The 18,805-nt window shown below is 52.0% G+C and overlaps 1 protein-coding gene across 5 annotated transcripts in view; it reads left to right on the top strand.

Annotated features, from left to right (window-relative positions):
* Positions 1 to 2,214: 2,214 nt before the first annotated feature.
* Positions 2,215 to 18,805, top strand: part of RASSF4 (Ras association domain family member 4) — a 31,821-nt gene continuing 15,230 nt past the window's right edge. For 2 of the 5 annotated variants that reach the window (XM_046027250.1, XM_046027246.1), the window contains exons 1-4: positions 2,226 to 2,318; positions 7,174 to 7,435; positions 11,816 to 11,912; positions 13,822 to 13,897. In XM_046027250.1, coding sequence (XP_045883206.1) covers positions 11,851 to 11,912; positions 13,822 to 13,897 — 138 coding nt within the window. In that variant the 5' untranslated portion in view covers positions 2,226 to 2,318; positions 7,174 to 7,435; positions 11,816 to 11,850. Of the gene's footprint in view, positions 2,319 to 7,173; positions 7,436 to 11,815; positions 11,913 to 13,821; positions 13,898 to 18,805 lie in introns of all 5 variants that reach the window. The other 3 variants (XM_046027248.1, XM_046027249.1, XM_046027247.1) reach the window with 3 other exon arrangements.

The raw sequence follows: 18,805 nt of genomic DNA, 5'->3' as shown, positions 1-18,805 counted from the left end.
ACAGGGAGGGGGCTTTTAAATGTTTCTGACCATAGCCCACAGTGAGAAACATATTTCATATCAGCCTAATACAGACCATAGCCCACAGTGAGAAACATATTTCATATCAGCCTGAAACATAAATAATACAAACAGAAGTTTAATAAGACACAACTTATATTTACTTTGTGTGCTGTAAACTTATTTTTCTCTTCCATTTTTTTTAAAAGTACAAGTCACATCATCTACTAACTTAATTTCAATACCCACTGTTGGGTTGTTACAAGTGCCGTGTGAAAAATGCAAGTGGTCATGACCCAAAGAAGTCACCGGCTCCCCCTGCCCCTCAACTTCTTTCCTTTTATTTTTTTTAAGGATTTCATTTAGGAAATCTTAAAGATTTCTTAAAGATAAAGAGAAACAGAGAATGTACAAGGGAGAGGAGCAGACTCCCCACTGATGCGTGGCTCGATCCTAGGACCCTGGGATCAGGACCTGAGCCAAAGGCAGACGGTTAACAGACTGAGCTGCCCAGGCGCCCCCAATTTTTTCCTTTTCTGTTCTTTTCCTTCCTTCCTTTCTTTTTTCCAAAGAAGAAAATGGGTAACGGATTGGCAATTAACAATATCCACAACACCCACCATAAATGAGCTGGAGACAAAATATAGTTACATTGAAAGCTGAAGGAAAAGTGATCCTCCTTCAGGAGGAACTAAGGACCTGATGATGGACACTTGTGTTCCCTGTAAAATTCAGGAAATACCCATTCCCCGGGGATGTTGAGGGGATTGTGTGGGTTCATGACACACAGTGGGAGTGCAAGACACATCAGGTTGCTTCCTCAAATACAATCATCTCTCCAGGCTATTCGGGCCCCAGACATAGCATCAACTAGATAAGAGAGAATGATTCATTCTCCAGTGCTGGAAAGCCCCAGGGAAATTGTATGCTACCCTGGTGCTGTGTTTATTTACCTATTGGGCATAAAATGAATACTCAGAGGTTAAGGGCTCTGTTGAATTTTGTTCACTGTTTTCGAGAAACTTTCAGAAACACCAGTTACTGGCCTCAGCTTTGATGACCAGACCTTTGGGCTGTGCAGGACTTGCGGGGGTGGGGGTGGGGGGTCCCTGACCACAGGGAAGCCCTGAGCTGTCCAAGGATGGGTCATTCTCCACAGATTCATGCAAAGGCAAAGTTGAAGAATGTTGGTCATCTTTAGTCTCCTCACTTTTGCAGGTGGGGAAATTGAGGCCCAGAGCAATTGCAACATGGCAAGGTCATACAGGAAATAGACAGCAGAGCTCAATTTCTTGGTCCCAAATCCCACAGCCCTGACAACAAAGATTAGCACAGCCCCTCTCAAGAGGGATCCAGGGGCCCATAAACTCAAATCCCAGGCTGATTTTACCTGCGGTTTGCTAGAAAGTATATATCAGGTTCTAAATTGGCCATCTGTTTCTACAAAGATTAAGAACCACACAGATCGAATGACACTAAAATGATTTGTGTTGAGAGTGGAGGCAAAGAGGTCCAGAGGTCAGGACTAGGGATGGTGATATCAAACAGAAACTGCAAATGTTTCCATCAGCTTGCTCCCCACCCCAGCCACCCCTATACCCCAGAAACACTGAACTGTCTGAGCTCCCCAAAAGGCCTGTGGGCTTCCGTCCCCTCTGCTTCGGTGTAGGCAGATCCTCATTCAGTTGGGGGTGACTGGAAGAGAAGTTTATATCCTCTTGCCCATCGGATCCGATTTCTTAAACGCGGTGGAGCTGAGAGAGGCCATGCCAATCAAACAGCAGGGCCCCACACAGGTGGCCCCTGGGCAAAAGAGATAACAATGCTCAGGCTTTAACTGATAACGTCCTCTCCAGGGCACACTAGTAATTTCGGCACCCACGCAGCGGCCTTTGTTGGAAACCGGAGTCCCGGACTCCGCCCACACCCGAGCCCTGCCGGCAGAGTCTGGGCTGCCTCCTCCAAGCGCCTCCCGGTGCCCTCGTCGTCTCTAGGGTCTGACTCCCTAAATCTTCCCCGCCGGCCCTCGGGCACCGCCCGGAGCCCACTCTTCCCCGTGTGCCGGGGGCGGGGCGAGAAGGACGGGGCAGTGTCATTGGCCTGCGAGCGATGAGGGGCGGAGAGGAGGCGGGGAGGGGCGGGGCGGAGAGGGAGTAGATGGGGCGATCCATTGGCCAGAGCCGGGCGAGGGGCGGGGAGGGGCGGGCCCTACGCGCCTAGCCCCGGGGACCCCGGGCTTTAGGCGCTGCCGACACAGCTCGTGTGCCGGCGAGGGCATAGCGCGGGCAGCGGCTTCTGGACTGCGCGATGAGCGGAGGGTGAGTGATGCACAGGCAGGAGTTTGGGGGCGTCCAGGGGCACCGTTTTCCCCTCCCCGAGCCCGCACTCTCCCCCAGCGGTGGACTCTGGAGCTTGCGCACCGGTGCCCCTTGGCTGCCGCGTGCAGAGTTCCCTCCCCCTGCCAGCCTGGCGCAGCCTGGGCCTCAGGTCCATTGCTGAGAGTGGGCACTGTGCCAGTCACCTTCTCCAGGGGGAAGGCACATCAGGGTCTCAAACCTGGGCATGATAGGTGAGAGCGGCCGCAGGCTACACCTTTGCTCACCTTGTCCCTCATCTTAGGCATTGGTCTTAGTTGGGGGAAAGGCTCAAAGAGGCTCTGGCACAACTCTCAGATTTCACAGATGGAAAACCGGCGCCAGGCGCCGAGATAATAGCAGAAGGAGGGGCTTGCCTAACCACACTATTTATAAAGGTTTTGCTTGATTTCCAGACCTGTGCAAAGGGCGTTAGCACAATATGGCACCTAACGTCTCATAGCCCTGATTATTTTCATTATCCCTATTATCAGACGAGAATACTGAGGCTTACGGAGTTATGGAATTTTCCAGCTTCACCCAGATGAGTCAGTGGCAGAGTCAGGATTTGAACTCAGACTTTGTTGTGCTGAGTCTCCTCATTCATTTCACCTACTGACTTCAGAGAGCACCGTGACCACCCCCCCCCACCCCCCCGCCATGCTCCTGAGTCTTCGATTCTGGAGAGATGTTTCCAAGTTTTTATAATGTGACACAGCCCTGAGGGAGGGAGGGCCCTGTCTCACACCACCATCAGTGCAAGGCCAGTGCTGGCCAGTGCTTTCTTAAAACACTGGAGGGAGATCTTTAGTAACCTCACTTCATAAACAAATTAAATAAAGTTGCAGCAAATGGGGCTGGGATTCTGGAATTTGAACCCAAGCACGTTAGACTCCAAAACCACATACTTGGACTGGCAGAAGAAACCCTTGCTAGCTTCTCTGTAGTTTTAAACTGCTCAAGGGGCAATCAAACTTTCTTGTCAGTAGCCATGATTAGGAAAAAAAAGAAAAATTGCAATGAATTGGTAGAACTAACAGGTGAATGCAGGTCTGCCGGCCTCCTGCTCCCCAGTGTAATTCCTGAGCTGCTGCCACCAGGGTGGGAGGTGCTAGAGGGAGGAAGGTTGGGGCTGGAGGGGGAGGCAAGAGGAGAGGAAGAGAGAGGAGAAAAGGGGAAGGGGTAGGTGGTGGGGTGGAACACAATAAACTTAGGTCAAAAAATGTCTGGCTGGAAGTTGTAATGGGGTGTGTTTCAGCACTTTGTCAGTGATAAAGTATATTTTCAGTAGTTCTTGTCACAATTCTCTCTGTGTGTGGTGCTGGTGGTTCAAGACTTTTAGGGAATAGCAGTCTATTAGCAATTGACTTAGGGAAAGTGAGGTTGAGGCCTCGGATTAGACAGCCCCTGTGAAAGTGGGAAGGGAGGCCTTGTTTCCACCCTGAGACTCCAGTGGGTGGCCTGGAGGTGGAGAACAGAGTGAAGGTCCAGGGTCCCCTGAGTCAAGGTCGGTTGGACAATGCTAGAAAACCAAGAACATGAGCAGAACTCAGCATGTCGCAGTTCAGATCCTGTCAACACAAAGCCTCACAGGGAGACCCTGACTCGGAGGTCTACCAGAAGGCACTCTGGACTGGGCCCCTGGGGACCTGGGGCTTGGTTCTGAGAGCAAACTCAGCCAGATGTCCTTGCTCACAGCTACTCCAGCTGGGAGGACTGCCCTCCTCTTTGAGTCCCACATCCCCATTTCCAAAACCTGCTATCTCTTCTGACTCCCACTGTGACCTGTCCTGGACCGTCGGTTTATTGAGGGTGAGTTCCATGTGAGACGCATCTCGCAGCAGTCTGTGATTCAACTGAGGAATCTGAGGTCCAGAGAGAGAGAGAGTGTGAGACTTTGCCTAAGGTCACACAGCTGACGAACCACAGAGCAGAGCTTTAAACCCAGATCCTTGTAAAGGCAGGGTGGTTATCTGGTCACAGAGTACATTGAAGGAAATATTTTGGAATTGTTTTAAAGTAAATTAAGGTCAAATAGGAAGTGACTGCACTTCTCAGAGCTTCTTCTCTTATTAAAGGGGAACTTACAGTTTGTTCAGTTTTCTTTTCTGGCTGCTTGACCTCCTTCCCCAGGATGCACTGCTGAGGGAGAGACTCAGAACCCCTTCCGCTTGCCCTGCCTGACTCTAGGGGGTGGGAGGCGGGTGCTCAGGCAGCCCCATAGCTGCAGAGCTGGGAAGGGCTCTGAAGACATTCTGGACCAGCTCCCCATATAATCCTGGCTAAACTGAGGCCAAGGGACAGCACAAAGTGCTGTCCACGCCAGGGAGATGCTGCCGCAAAACCCGCATCCAGACTTTTCTCCGGGAGGCACCTTGGCCTCGTGTCTCTCACTGTGACACGTTTCAGCAAAAGTTCTTAACCTGACATCTGGAGACCCAAGGGCACATGAAGAGGGGCCTGAGGCCCCTGCGGTGGTAGGCAAATTTGGTATGTGCATACTTGCACACTCAGGCACATGTGTGTGTTTCCCCGGGGAGTGTGTGTTACGCTTTTAAGAGATTCCAAAAGAAGATTCTGAGATTCTGATTCCAGAAGATTCTGAGCCACATGATGTCTCACAGGAAAGCACCTCCAGCGACTGCACTTGGCCCACAGACCTGGAGGCGACCCAGTGCAGCCCTGCAGCTGTGGGCACTGAGGACCTGGAGGGCTCTCCCCACAGACTGCCCCCACCTCTGGCCCCAGGCGCTCAGGATCTTGATCCTTCTGAGCACCTTTCTGGCCCAAAAAGTGTGGCTGAGAGAATTCCTGTTTTCGTAGATCCCGTAGATTCTCTCTTCCACAGGCTAGAGGTGAGCCTGGTTTCAGCAGGAAGGGCCCTTCTGGCGTGGGGTGTGTAGGAGAGAGGGGGCAGGAGGATGGGAGATGTCTTTGCTGCCTCAGGTTGCCACGCCTTGAAAGCCAGGGCAGAAACCAGAAATCCTGCGGGAGGGCATGGGTGAGGCTCTGCCCAGGAGATAGGACTGTCTGGAAGATGCGGAAGATGCGAGGAAGACCAGCCTGTGAGGGTGCGGAGGCCCAAGCTCCTCCGAGGGAGGGGCACCAGTGTCCGGGAGGCCTGGGTGTCAGGATGGGCTCCAGGAGACCTGCGGGTGGGGGCCTAGGACCCCGGAGGTGGGGAGGTAGGAGCAAAGGTGAGTTGGGGTCCCTGAGTCAGCCCAGGAGAAGGCAGTGGTGGGAGAGGCTGCTCTCCCTCAGCCACCATCACCTCCATCTGGACTGTGCCCAGCATCATTGCAGTGTGTGTCCTGTCCCCCCCAGGCGCAGTGCTGTGGGAGGGGAGGGGCGTGAAGGACCCCAGGGCAGATGGTGGCAGAGGGAGGGTCTGGCCTGTGGAACTGGAGAGGGGGTTAAGGACAGCCCTGTGGAGGGGCAGGGACAGCAGCTGCTGAGTCGCTGCCTGCCACCTGCATCCCAACAACTGGCTTTCTCCGCAAACATGTGCTGCTGGGGGCAGCCTGTGACCAGCCGGGCCCCCTCTCAGAGGCAGCTGGTACCGGCAACAGGCCCTGCAGCTTCCTCCCTGGCTAAGGCTCTTGCCATTTGCTGGCTGACAGGTGCTGGAGGAGGAGTGGCGGGGGGGTGCTTTTAAGGCTCCTTATTTTCAGTATGTTTTGCTGCGCACCCCCCCCCCCACCCAAGGCTGGCCTTTGGAAGTTGTGGTCATGGGCTACAGAGCAGGGAATTTAGGTGTCTCAGGAATGTGAGGTGGTGTCCTGCACCTGCCCTCTCTCTCTCTGAGCCTCCTGCCTCCTTCTAGTCGAGGCAGCCTGGGCCCCAGGCTCCCAGCTGGGCCCAACAGCTCTGTCCTCCTTTCTTTCACTTCCCACGTCACTCTATTTACACATTCAATTTTAATCATGCCTAAATAAAATAAGCATGGAACTAGAGCGTATCATGCTTAGTGAAATAAGTCAATCGGAGAAAGACAACTATCATATGATCTCCCTGATATGAGGACATGGAGAAGCAACATGGGGGGGTAGGGGGATAGGAGAAGAATAAATGAAACAAGATGGGATTGGGAGGGAGACAAACCATAAATGACTCTTAATCTCACAAAACAAACTGGGGGTTGCTGGGAGGAGGTGGGATTGGGAGAGGGGGTGCGGGCTATGGACATTGGGGAGGGGAGGCGAACCATAAGAGACTATGGACTCTGAAAAACAACCTGAGGGTTTTGAAGGGTCAGGGGTGGGAGGTTGGGGGAACAGGTGGTGGGTGATGGGGAGGGCACGTTTTGCATGGAGCACTGGGTGTTGTGCAAAAAGAATGAATACTGTTACGCTGAAAAAGAAATAAATAAATAAAAAGGGGAAAAAAAAAAAAAAAAAAAAAGGCAGATTCCCAAGACCCAACCCAGAAGATGCTAATTCAGAATATCTGGCTGGGGCTCAAGCAACTATATTTTAACAAGCTTCTAAGGTGTTTCATATGCATAATAAAATGGGGCATAACCTTGAAAAAAAAAAAAAATAAAAAAAATAAAATAAAATAAGCATCGTAATTTTGTCAAGTATTGGAGGTTACCAGATCTCACAGACATCCCCAGAACATTTAAATTCGGATATTGATGCACTTGCCATTTTGCCAAGTGAGGACAATGACCATCTATTTTTGCCATCCTTTTATAAAAAGAGAGGGCATTGTAAGAGAAAAAAGTAGGCAGCACAGACTCCCGAAAGAAAAGGCCGTCAGATGCACTCAGTTTGGCTTCATGAAAACCCCACTCCCATAGCCTTTTTCTCCTTTGCAGGATTGGGCTGCCGAGGTGACCCGAAGAGCCACAAAGCTGCCTTCTTCTGCGATAACTGGCTCTGTGACCGCAAACTAGGGCAAGACGGGCCAAGCCTCTCAGTTGTAAAGGCTTCAGTGTCCTTTGTCCCCAATCAAAGGCCAGGGACAATAGCCAGGGCAGGCTGTGGTGCCGGCTGTCCCCAGCAGCCCCCCTGCACGGCTGGCAGAGCAGCCGCTGAAGTGGAAAGCAGAAACAGTTCCCTGCCTGTTCACTGGCACAGGTAACCGCGACTGGCATGCCCTGGGGCCCCTTCTCCAGGGACGAGGAGCCCTCGCTGCAGTCTGAGTCCTCTGGTTGCTAACAGAGCCTCCTCCAGCCTGGGGAGAAACATGGAGGCCTGAGCTGAGTGCCCAGGGACCGCTGGGGGGAAGGGAGCAGGCCAGGACAAAGAGGGCTGGACTCCCAGAGCCGCAGGGCTTGGCTTGCCCAGCTGCATCTGTCACTCTGGTTTTTGGACTGCCCCTGGGTGGCAGGCTGTCTCCAGCCCATCCTCTCCCCCACTCCAGCTTCAAGCAGAGTAGCCTTGCTTTAATCTGTTTGTGCGTTGGGCTTCTGCCTTTACAAATAAGATTGTGTGTTTTATTAAAGTTTGAAAAGCACCCATTAGAGATTCTCCAAGGCCCTGTCCAGGGCATAAGGAGAGTGAATGTTTAAGGGGCAGTTTCAGGAGCATGTTTCTGAACACAGAGGGATCTCTGTTTGCTTTCTTCCTGGGGGGGTATGCGCTTGCTTGCTAGCTTGCTCTCCCTCCCCCTGCCCTGCAGCTCTCTCACTCTGCAGTTGTCTCTAGGGTACCTCTGAGTTACACGTACACCTCACTTAGAAGTCTACAAGACATAGAGATTATCAGAATGAATGAAAATTATCATACTGTTCAGTCTGGTAAAGGAAGCACAAATGCACAGTGACCCTATGGGTCACCTTCCCCTTTCTCCTTTCACTTGACCATCCATAATCCCAGACCATCCTTCGCTTGTCTCCTGACTCCTTCCCCCAGCTTATGGCACCCAGCTCCAGCTGGAGCCGCTCAGCATGTTGGTCATGTCCTTCTAAAGGGCAGACTCTGGACAGTGAAGCTCTCTGGAGGATCAGCCCAGGGAAGGGCTCGTGTGTTACTTCGTACTGTGCTTTGCAAATAATATTATCCAGACTCCTAAGCAAAGCCCTGGATGGTGCTCCCTACCACCCACCTCACTGTGGACACAAGCAGCCCCTTTTAATCTGATTTGCATAAATATTCCATTTGAACAAAGAGTTCTACAGTCGAGAAATTTGAAGATCAATATTCCCATTGTACAGATAGGAAGGTGACGGCACAGAGAGGAAAAGGCTGGCAACTGAAGCCATGAGGGTCTTTAGCAGCTTCTGGCCCAGAGCTCTTTAGGAAGCATATTAATAACTAATCACTGCGTGACTTATAGAGGTTCCACTTGTAAGCACTCCTACTAAATAGAGCAAAATTGGCATATTCCCCACATGCTGATGGAGAACAAAGTATTGTAAACTAGGTTTTGTGGTGAATCCGAAGTCACACACTAGAGCCCCACCTAGGGCATCTATCTGTCTTGCAAGTGTGTTTTGTCTGGCTACATTTTATTTTTAACTATGTATCTTTTAATGGAATAATTCCCTGCATCCATCAGTATAGTCTGGGTTATGCTGCACTAACAAATCGTTGAGACCCCAGCAGCTCTTCCCAGCAGAGCATTATTTCTCCTTCCCAGTCCACAGCCACAGTGGGTCAGCAGAGGACTCGGGGCCACAGAGGTACTCCGGGACCCAGGCTGACCATCTGGAAGCTGCACCAACTGGGACATGTGACTTTCTGGGTCACCATAACAGAGAACAAGGTCACACATGGCTCAAACGCCTTAGCCTGAGGGCGACACACAACCCTTCTTATGTATGACATGTGAGGAGTTAGTCACAGGCTCCAGAGGCGGCAGAGGAGTGTGAGCTAGCATGGGTCATTCCAGGGGAGATCAGTGTCTTGGCCACAGCGTCCACCTTTAAGCAGTGAAATATAGCACATGCAAATCCAGATCTCTGTCTTCTCATGACACACCAGAAGAGCTGACCCTCCAGACAAAGAATGTGTCCCTCAATTCCCCATGGACCCCACTGACCAGTGTCTCAGCTGAATCACTACCCTGACCCCTGGAAACATTTGCATGTTTTATTCCAGCTGGATATGCACAACTCTGGGAAAGTTGACTTTGGAAGACCCCGTGAGGCTTCTCAATTTCATCCAATAATTTAACAGCCATCCATGGACCTCCTGCTGTGTGTCAGGCTCTGGTTTGGGGCTAGAAACAGGAGGTGAACCAGAAAAGTACTGTCCCTGGTGTGGAGGCCTGCAGCTTTAACCTCCTCCCTATCCCACTCCCCCAGCCTCCTGTCAGCTCCCTCACACACAGGTCAGGCCCTGAAGGCCCAGCACAGCCAGGAGCCCAGAGCAGGCATTGGACTGGAAAGGAGCCTCTCCTGATACTGAGGAGGTGGCTGCTCCGGCAAGGGTTTCCTGGCGGAGCTCATGGCAGAGTATAGGACAGGGAGGAGGCTGTTTTCTGGACAGAGAACAGCACCATGAAGACCCAGAAGGAGGACAAAGTGGAAAGCCCATGAGGAAAACGAGAACAGCTCAGGGAGGCTAGAGCTCTGAGCAAGAAGTGAGGAGGGGTGGGAGAGAATCTGGCTGCAGAGGAGGCAAGAGAAAATACCACTGCTCTTACTTCTGGGCCCTTCTTACGAGGAGCCTGCATACAGGGAGACAGTCGTGCCATGAGCCCACAGAAGCAGCATTGAGTGAAAAGCCCAGATACTTTTCTTGAACTGAACCCAGCTCTGCATGGAAGTATTTGAGGAACTACCCAGAGAGGGAGCCTGGCAGATCACTTTTTCCACTGCAGACTCAGGAGCTGAGGAACTGAAACCCGATTTTGAAATCTCGTTGCCTGACAGTGAGGCCCCAAGCCAGGCCCCCGCGGTGCCTAACCTTGTGCACGATGGAGGGAGGGCCTCGCCCGCAGCTATAGCCAGAAGCCTAACCTCTAGGCAATGGTTTGCCTCGCTCTACACCCAGGCAGAGCGGAAGTATTTATAGGATGATTCTGAGGTCACTGAGAAGCCCACCTCCCTCAGTTTGTCCCCCTTCTCCATGTTTCCTTGTTTCCAGAATCAAATGGTCATTCAGGCCTGATGCCATCATTGAAGGCAGGCTTGAATTGTTTATGGGTGGTATCAAAGGTCTTCAGCTGGTCAGAGTCAGGGACCAAGGGGAGGGAGTGCTCTGAGGACATGAATACAACAGCAGTCAAACCTGACCTTGAACCTCCAGGAACATTTGCACACACACAGAGGTAGGAATGACCTGACTGAGTGAGGTTTGTGTAAACAGACGTTGGGGTTTGGTGAAGGAGCGACTCTGTGATGCTAAGGAAAAGCTGTGTAGCTTGTCTGGGCTATTTCCCCATGTGACTTAACCCCACAGCATCCTAGTAGAAACTTGAGAGAAGAGAAAGTGAGAGACAGGGCCAAGGTTGGGGGGAGACAGCGAGAGAGAGAGAGAAGCTGTGCCTCACTGCCCAACACACAGCATGCCTTGAGAAGAGAGTTCTTGGCCAGAATAAGTTGGAGAGGGAGAAAAGTTGAAATCTGTGCAGAAGATAGCAACAAGCTAGAGAAAGTACTAGTGGATTTTGCTGGGAGGGTTTGAGCAGCTCCACAAAGCTTCCTAGGCTGTGAAGACACGGTTCCGTATGTGAGTCAACTAGCAATTTTATAGGCAGAGATCACCCCGTTGCATAGATGAGGAAAAGAAGGCTGGAGGGTTTAAGTCATTGTGTGAGATTAACACAGAGAAGGGCTTAAGAGACCAAAATCTAGGATCTAAATGCTTGTGTTCAAATAATGACTGCCACTGATTTGGTAGGAATCTCGAGCAAAGTACTCCACTTCTGTCTCTGTCTTCTCATCCATAGAATGGGAATAGGTTAGCACTTACCTTGTACTGTTGTTGGAAGGAGTAAATAAGATAATTCATAGAAAATGCTCAACACAGCCTCCTGGATGTGGTGACCACAGTACCGATTAACCCATCACTAGGAGAGCCAGCCCAGGTGTGCTGACTCTAAAGGCAAGGAGGGGCCGCCAGCCTGGGCTCGGTGGGAATGGAGAAGAAAGGCCCAGGGTGCTTTAGGGGTTTGGAGGAGCAATGGAGGCAGAAACCACCCTTTAGGGTGTCCCGGCTGAGGGAAGAGAGCTTGTGGTCTGAAAAAATGACGAGACTGATCCAGATCCCTAGGGACTGTGGAGAGATTCTGGGAGGGAGGCTGGTACTGGGTTCCAGCTAGCTCAGCAGCTCTGACCTTGCCCCCCATCCGCCAGGGGAGCTTGTGTGTGTGGGGTGTGGGGCCCCATTAAGTCCTCTGAGCCTGATCCTTCAGCAGTGGCCGCGCTGTGCCGAGGAGTGGAGGGAGGAAGGGTACAGGCAGGTTGGTTGGGAGGTGAGGCTGAAGCCACAGGCCGGCACACCAGGGCTCTGGACACTGCACTGGCCGGCACTTCTCCACGCTCACCTCTCTGTCCTTCCTCTTCCCAGCAGGTAACTCCCGAGACTGCAGACAAGAGGGGAAGATGAAGGAAGACTGCCCATCCAGTTCTCACGTCCCCATCAGTGACAGCAAGTCCATCCTGAAGTAAGCCTTTGCATACAGGGAGGGGATCTTCTTGTGGCCACTTCCTGCTACAGACAGACTTTGGGTGGAGGGATTCTGGGCACCTTTCACAGACATGACGATGAGCCTGCCCCAGGGACAGTGATGGGGGCACTTCTTTCCAAAGTCTGTCTCCTTGGAGATCAAGGATCTCTTTGGGGTGTGGATTTGACCCTTGCCCACTCAGGCCCACAAAGGCAGGAAAGCGTGGCAATGTCTGCCATGATTCTACACAGATGGCATTTAATTGATTCAAAAGCTAGAGCAATGCTAACGTTCTTATTGTGTTAAACAGTTCTGGGGGGGGGGGAGAAAAAAAACACCTCAAAAATAGGTTTGGAGTTTTTACTAAAAAAAGTGTACTGTTATTGATTTTTAGCTCTGCTTATTTTTAATTCCATTTACCATCTGTCTTAACATAAAATAAAGATTTAGCATGGTTTTTCAAATTTATTTCTGAGCTAAAGAAAAGTTATATATTTTTATATTATCTTGCTTTTTGAGTACTGAGTCCAAATCTTTTCTAAATTTGGGCAGCTCCTGTCTGCCACATTGAAGACAAGCGAGGCTCCTAGCTTTCGCTGACCTGTTTCCTGGGTCCTCCTCTTAGAGACCTGAGAAAACAGACAGCCTTCCCTGCACTGTGCTGCCCACACCATCATTTTCCTTGTTTAAATTTTATAATGAGAATAATATTAAATATAACTTTGGGAAAAGTCATAATCATACACAACATGATTAACTTCATGTATATGTGTCCTAACAAGTTTATGTCCGGCATTTACACACTCACAGGCACAGCAAACGTGCAACATTAATCTTGCTGTGTTAAGGGCGTCTCATTCATTGAATCACAAGTGCCGCACTTCCCTTGTCAGTTGCCATCACCCCCACACTGGGCAGCACCCCAGAGCACCAATGGCAAGTGCTGCTCATCCACACCCTGGGGAACCCCCATGGCAGCCAAGGCAATGCCTGAAGACCTTCTAGAGCAGGACTTTCCCGGTTCCGGAGTGATGAGCCGCGGTGGCCGCCAAGCACTTGACTTACAGCTGGAGAGGAATAGGGAATATAAAAGAAAGCTAGCAAACACTCATTACAGAATAAAATAACGAGCCAGATCCCAGTAATAATTTTTATATTGATTCTATGTGGACATGATACTATTTTAGATATCTTGTGCCATTAAACAGGACACATTATGAAAACGAATCTCCCCTGTTTTGTTTGCCTTTGCAATGTGACGACTATAAGATTTAAAATTGCATGTGTGGCTCGCATTTCTTATGTATAGGACTGCACGCCCCTGCAGAGCCCCACTGGTGCGGGGACGGTCTTTTCTCTGCCACGGCCTCCCTTTATTCTGGGGAGAAGGAGTTTTGGGCAGAGTGGCCTCCCTGAGACCTTCAGCATCTTCTCTCACAGCTGTCAGCCTCATCTCTGGATCGTACCTCCAGAAAGGCAGGACGAGGAAGAGGCAGACACCCCTTATGGTGCCCGCACAGTGGCTGCACAAGGCCCTTACCGGAAGTAATATGGGGGGAAAGAGCGAGAGTCTTTAAAATGCTAATAACCCAATCTAAGGGGATTTATTGAGGAAGTGACTCAAAGTATAGAGAGATTGCCAGGAACTCTGATCTGTGATGGCGAAAGTGTGTACACACAATTTGCACAATTATGTGGGCCGTCTGTGAGTTTCTCTTCACCCTCCTCCCACCCCTACAACGTCCACAGGGGTTGACATGTGAAAGCTCTGGAAGCCTGGAAGGCGTGTGTCTGATGGCGGAGTCTAGTCTCTTAACTGATTGTGTGTGGCTAGCAAGACATCTGTCATTACTGTCCAAAGCCCTGCCACACCCCAAGGTTACTAAGTGTGTCTTTACATTTTCAGGTCGGAGCTCTTAAGCTTGCTAAAAACTTATAACTGCTACCATGAGGGCAGAAGCTTTCAGCTGAGACACCGAGAGGTAAGGCCTATTTCTCTTCTTTATTCATAGGCCACCATCTAGAAGCAGATGCTAACATTCTAGAGCATCTGTCCCAGCTTGCTGAAGATAGTCCTGGTTTATACCTGTTACTCCAGGGCCATCGTTAAGACCATTCGCTTCACTCTCAGAGGTGCCCCAGTTTGGATAATAAACTATGAGGTCACCCATCTGCTGAGTTGGAGACTAGGTTACCAGGGCGTCTCCTTGGAAGTCCTGTAAGGGGTGCTGAGGGTCAGAGCACCCCCCCCCCCACACACACCTGGCAAGTGTTCAGAGCAGGTGGGAATAATTGCCTGCAGTCTTCCTCTTCCACCCAGGACTTTTGCTTGGGTGAACTGCCGGGGACATTGGAATTTGAAATCTTTGAGACCGCACAGCCCAGTCCCTTCTCGGCCCATCCCACCCCACGGCACAAATAAGGAACTCAATGTGGGGCTCTTGTTTGCCCAAGGTCACAGGGCAATGGAGAAGTGAAAGCATTCTCTGTGTTTGCCAATCAGAATAACCATCAGAGGAAAGGCCTGAAATGGAGGAGAGCTCCCCAGAGGATGCTCACGGGGCCAGGCAGGTGGGAATGGGAGAGGCAGTGGAGGGTGCGGGAAAGCACGTCCCAGCTGCAAACACGGCTGTGCAGGGACGTGGGCTCCAGACAGCCAGGTTCTTTCTAATTTTCCCAAAGAAGTTAGATATCCGGAATTTCATGTGGAATTTACTAAACCTCGAAACACCATGCAGGTTAAACAAAACACTCCCTGGGCACAGTGCAGCCTGGACCAGGCTATTGTCATGCTCAAGGCTAGGGAGCCTGGGTGGGAGGGAAGCTGCTGGCTTGTGGTCCAGGTAGCATGGGGCTGCTGGGATGATCTGGAACAGCACACACCTCACCCTCCACTTCCCCAAGGCCTGCTCAGCCTGCATGGGGCCTTGTTCCCCGCCCCCTCGTCCCCCCACCCTTCTTTGGGCAGAGCGGTTCTCTGACACCTCTCTCACCAGCCCACCCCGCAGCCCGGCTCCTCACTGTTGCTGGCCAGGCTCTGATGCCACCGTCCTGCCATCTCTGGTTTTGCTATTTCTTCTCTTACCCAAGTGCCCTGCTAGTTTTGCATCCCTGGGCCAGGCACAGTGCACCAGCCCAGCATAGGTGTTGGGTGATAAACGCACAGGCCCAGGCAAGCTGAGATGGGTCCTGAGCTCTAGTGCACTGGGCAGTTTTGATCTAAGGCTAAGTGAGAACTAAACCTACCCCAGCAGTGCTGCTGGGGACGTGCATGCACTGGGGTCTTCTAGCTGTGCCCTGTTCCTCAGCCCTGGGCCATCATCCAGTGCTTCATCTAAGACTTGGCAGCTCATAACATGTGGTCTGCGCACCAGCAGCTTCAAGTTCACCTGGGAGCGCCCTCCTGCCCCCAGGCCTGCTGAATCAGAAACTCCTTCTGTTCCCTTCTGAGTTTTAACGATCCCTCCAGGGGATTGGGATGAAGGCCAAGTTTGAGAACTGCTACTCTAAGAGCTTGAACCTGGCCCTTGGGATTCCCGGAGACAGTCCCTTCTGTAGGAACAGTCATGTGGGGAGGAGGAGTGGGAAGCCCCAAAGCTATGCCTGTGTTTGTGTGTGATGGGAGAGTCCATATGGAAAAGTGAGAGACTCCAAAAAGGGGAAGAGGTGTTCTCGACAGCCTCCTGTGGTAAGAAGTTAACACCCCACAGATGGGGATTTTCCTGCTCCGAACCTAAAGAAGGTATGAGGATCTGACTTGATCTCCCCAGAGCCAGAAAGTACCTTTCAGGAACCTTCCACAGCCTTAACAGCCAAGGGGCAGCAACCTGAGGGAGTATACATCTTGGTGGGGGTGGGGGGTGACCGCCAGCACAAAGGCACTGCAGGCCTGGCAGCCCAGAGTTCTGATGCTGAAATGCGTGACTGATTCCTGGACACCAAGTACCTCCTTGACCCACCCGCCACCCTGTGTTCAGGCCTCTTCGATTTCTCAGATGTGGACCAGGGACCTCCTGGGCCTCAGGGACTCACAGCTTAGGCACCTGGGCTGGCCTTTCCTCAGGCACTGCAGGCCCTGAAGGCAGACAGGCACGAGGCACTTTGTCCCTCTGTTATTTATTGTAATACAAGAGCCGTGTGACCTGGGAATGGCCATTTCCCAGACAAAGAGATTGAGGCTTTCAGAGTTGGAAGTCTCCCCTGCAAGGTAACCCTGCCATAAGATGCCAGCCTTGCTCCAAGGCCTGAGCACCGAAGTTTGTAAGACAGCGACCCCACTGCCAGCATTAAGCTTTGGCAGGCCTCAGAGACGCAGGGAGGGGTTTGTTACCTTCAGTCACCAAGAGAAGGTGCCTCCCAGCTGCAGAGGGGCTCGGCACCAGCTGGGCCCTCACAGAGCCCTGTGGGGATCCAGAGGAGACCCCACTCCCTGCTGTCACTAGGCCTCCCCGCGAGAGACGGTGGCCTGGCTGTTCCAGTTTGGGGACCCCTCTTCTTCCACAGTCTCTTCCAGGGTCCATAGAATGTGGAACTATGAAGTGTGTCAGGGAGCAGGGGCCACGCCCTGGGGCCAGCGTATCCCTGTGACTTCTCCCCCAGCTTCCAAAGGGCAAGGGATTCCCCGTACTAGCTTCCTCTGTCGGAGGAGGCCCAGGCACTAGCCTCCTCTATCGTAAATTTTGCCTTTGGGATCCTTTTGCTTATATTACAAAGGAGAGCACGAGCAACCTGGAGCAATTTGTGCCTTTTGAAGAGAGCAAAGCATTTTAACCAGGCTGTTTAATTGCTCGAGAGAGAAATGGACCACCCAGAAATACCAGTGAGTAAATAATCACTGCGATGAAAAATAGGACCCTCCTGTTGGGCACCTGCATGCAGTGGGCTAGGGGAGGCGGCCTCTGGTGCTCCCCCTGGTGGTCGAGAGTGCACATCACACCCAGTCCGCCTCCACTGTCCCAAGCTCCTGAGCTGAGTGAGAAAGGGAAGGAGTGTCTTTTCACTCACTCTGCCTCTCCCAGGGTGGAGAAAGTCAGGATCCTCTTCCCTTTTATAATGATCCCCCTTCTTTTAACGCCTGAAGGCAGGGATGATGGGCAGTTGACAGATCACTGGCACCCAGGTGAGTACTCCGCAGGGAGTGGACGTGCTCCCTTGAGAGCTCCCAACTGCTTCCCAGGCTGCCCCCTGGTCGGGGCACTGTGTCCCTTCCCAACTCCAGGGGCGAGTGAGCAGGAGACTGCTTTATAGGGCCCCCATCACAGGGACTTTCTGCTAGGCTGTTCTGTCCCGTGAGAAGCTTGGAATGCCAAAAGCCTCTTCCCCTGGCCCTTTATTCAATTATTTTTGTTTTGGCCCTTCATGAAGGTGCCATTAACTTCTTTTACATCAGGGGATATGAGCAGAGGAGCTCAGAGCCCTATCTGACCTCCCAAATGTAGCCATGTGGTTTTTGAGCTTGTGGGCAACTGGCCAGCCTCATCTTAGTTGCCTCCTTCTGACCTGGTTTCCCACAGCTTCACAGAAGGGGCCACAGTGAGGCGAGCCCAGCCCACATGGTCACAGGCCAGCACCCCCTCCCAGGTCAGCCCTCCCCGATGCCTTCTAAGGGTGTTCTGGCTAAAGGCTGCCCTGCACTTATTTGCCAGCAAACATCAGGGACGGGCAGGTCTGAGCAGGCTAGACACACAGTGGCTTGCGGTGGATGCAGGCATTCCTCTGTGGGGTTTCCATGCCATCTCCAAGAGCCTGTGCCCCATTCCACGAACCTTGCAGCCCATGAAGGCAGGGGTGGTGTCCCCATTTTACAGATAAGCAGACTGTCTTCTGAAACTTTTAAATGTCTGGTTTACATTCTGCCTTCCCACAAAACACGCATACAAGTGCAAAGAAATTTTAAAACAAAAGAAGGAAAGGAAGAAGAAAATAGTTTGATACTCCTCAGAGCAAGGAGATGGAGGAAACTGAAGCAGGCTGTGAGCTGGGCTGCGGCCACAGTTGTGTCCTCCTCCTCTCCACTCTGTCCCTTCTGCCCAGATCAGGGTCAGCCAGCTCTGACCTGGCCCAAGGGAGCAGGGTGATGGGTCCTCAGGCTGGTCCTTTTGAGTTCTCTGATGCCTCCTCACCAGCCTCTCTGAGGAAGACCTCCCCTTTCCCTTATTCCTCACCTTCATCTCCTTCCTTGCCAGATGCTTCCAGGTACTGGGGTTGGAAGACCTAGGCCTGGCCCAGACCTTGGGACCTGGGGAGTGAGGCCTTGGCCACTGGGCTTTCCTACGGGCAGGTCAGCCGGCCAATGGCCGGCACTTTGTCCGATGGTTGAGAAGCCCCCTGGGTGGAGGGAGGGATGGGAATGGTGAGAACAGGACCACCTGGTCCCGTGGTTTGACATCCTGCCAGCTGAGCTGGTACTGGCTGTCTTGGGCATCAAGATGTGGGCAAAACTCAGCATGGGCAAAACTCTCCCAATGACACAACAGGATTTGTAAACTGGAGCCACGGAGATACCCCAGGTGCCCTGGTGACAGGTTCCCCCCAAACTCAGCAGGTACATTTGGGGAAACCATTATGTTTCCTCTTGGGCTGCATGGAGCACAGGCTCTGAGGGTGGGGGCCAGGAGGCTGACCTGAGAGGGTGCAGGCCTTGCTTGGGAATCCTTGTGTGGCTGAGAGCTTTGCTTCTCACCCGCCACTGACCTCCCGTCACTGCCTGCGAAGCAACCACACAGACATGTGTAGAAGCCTGCGTGCAGGCTTTATGCACCCATAATACATGTGGCTCTTATCCCATCTACTCACCAGAGCAGCTTAGAAAGCAAGTCCCTTTAATTACCCCCATTTTACCCATGAGAAAAATCAACTAACAGAAATGTTAAGTAACTTGCCCAAGGTGC

Source organism: Meles meles, chromosome 13 (assembly GCF_922984935.1).
Source record: "Meles meles chromosome 13, mMelMel3.1 paternal haplotype, whole genome shotgun sequence".
NCBI classification, from domain to species: Eukaryota; Metazoa; Chordata; class Mammalia; order Carnivora; family Mustelidae; genus Meles; species Meles meles.
The sequence above is the reverse complement of the archived record's forward strand: the minus strand, read 5'-3'. Positions and strand labels throughout refer to the sequence as shown.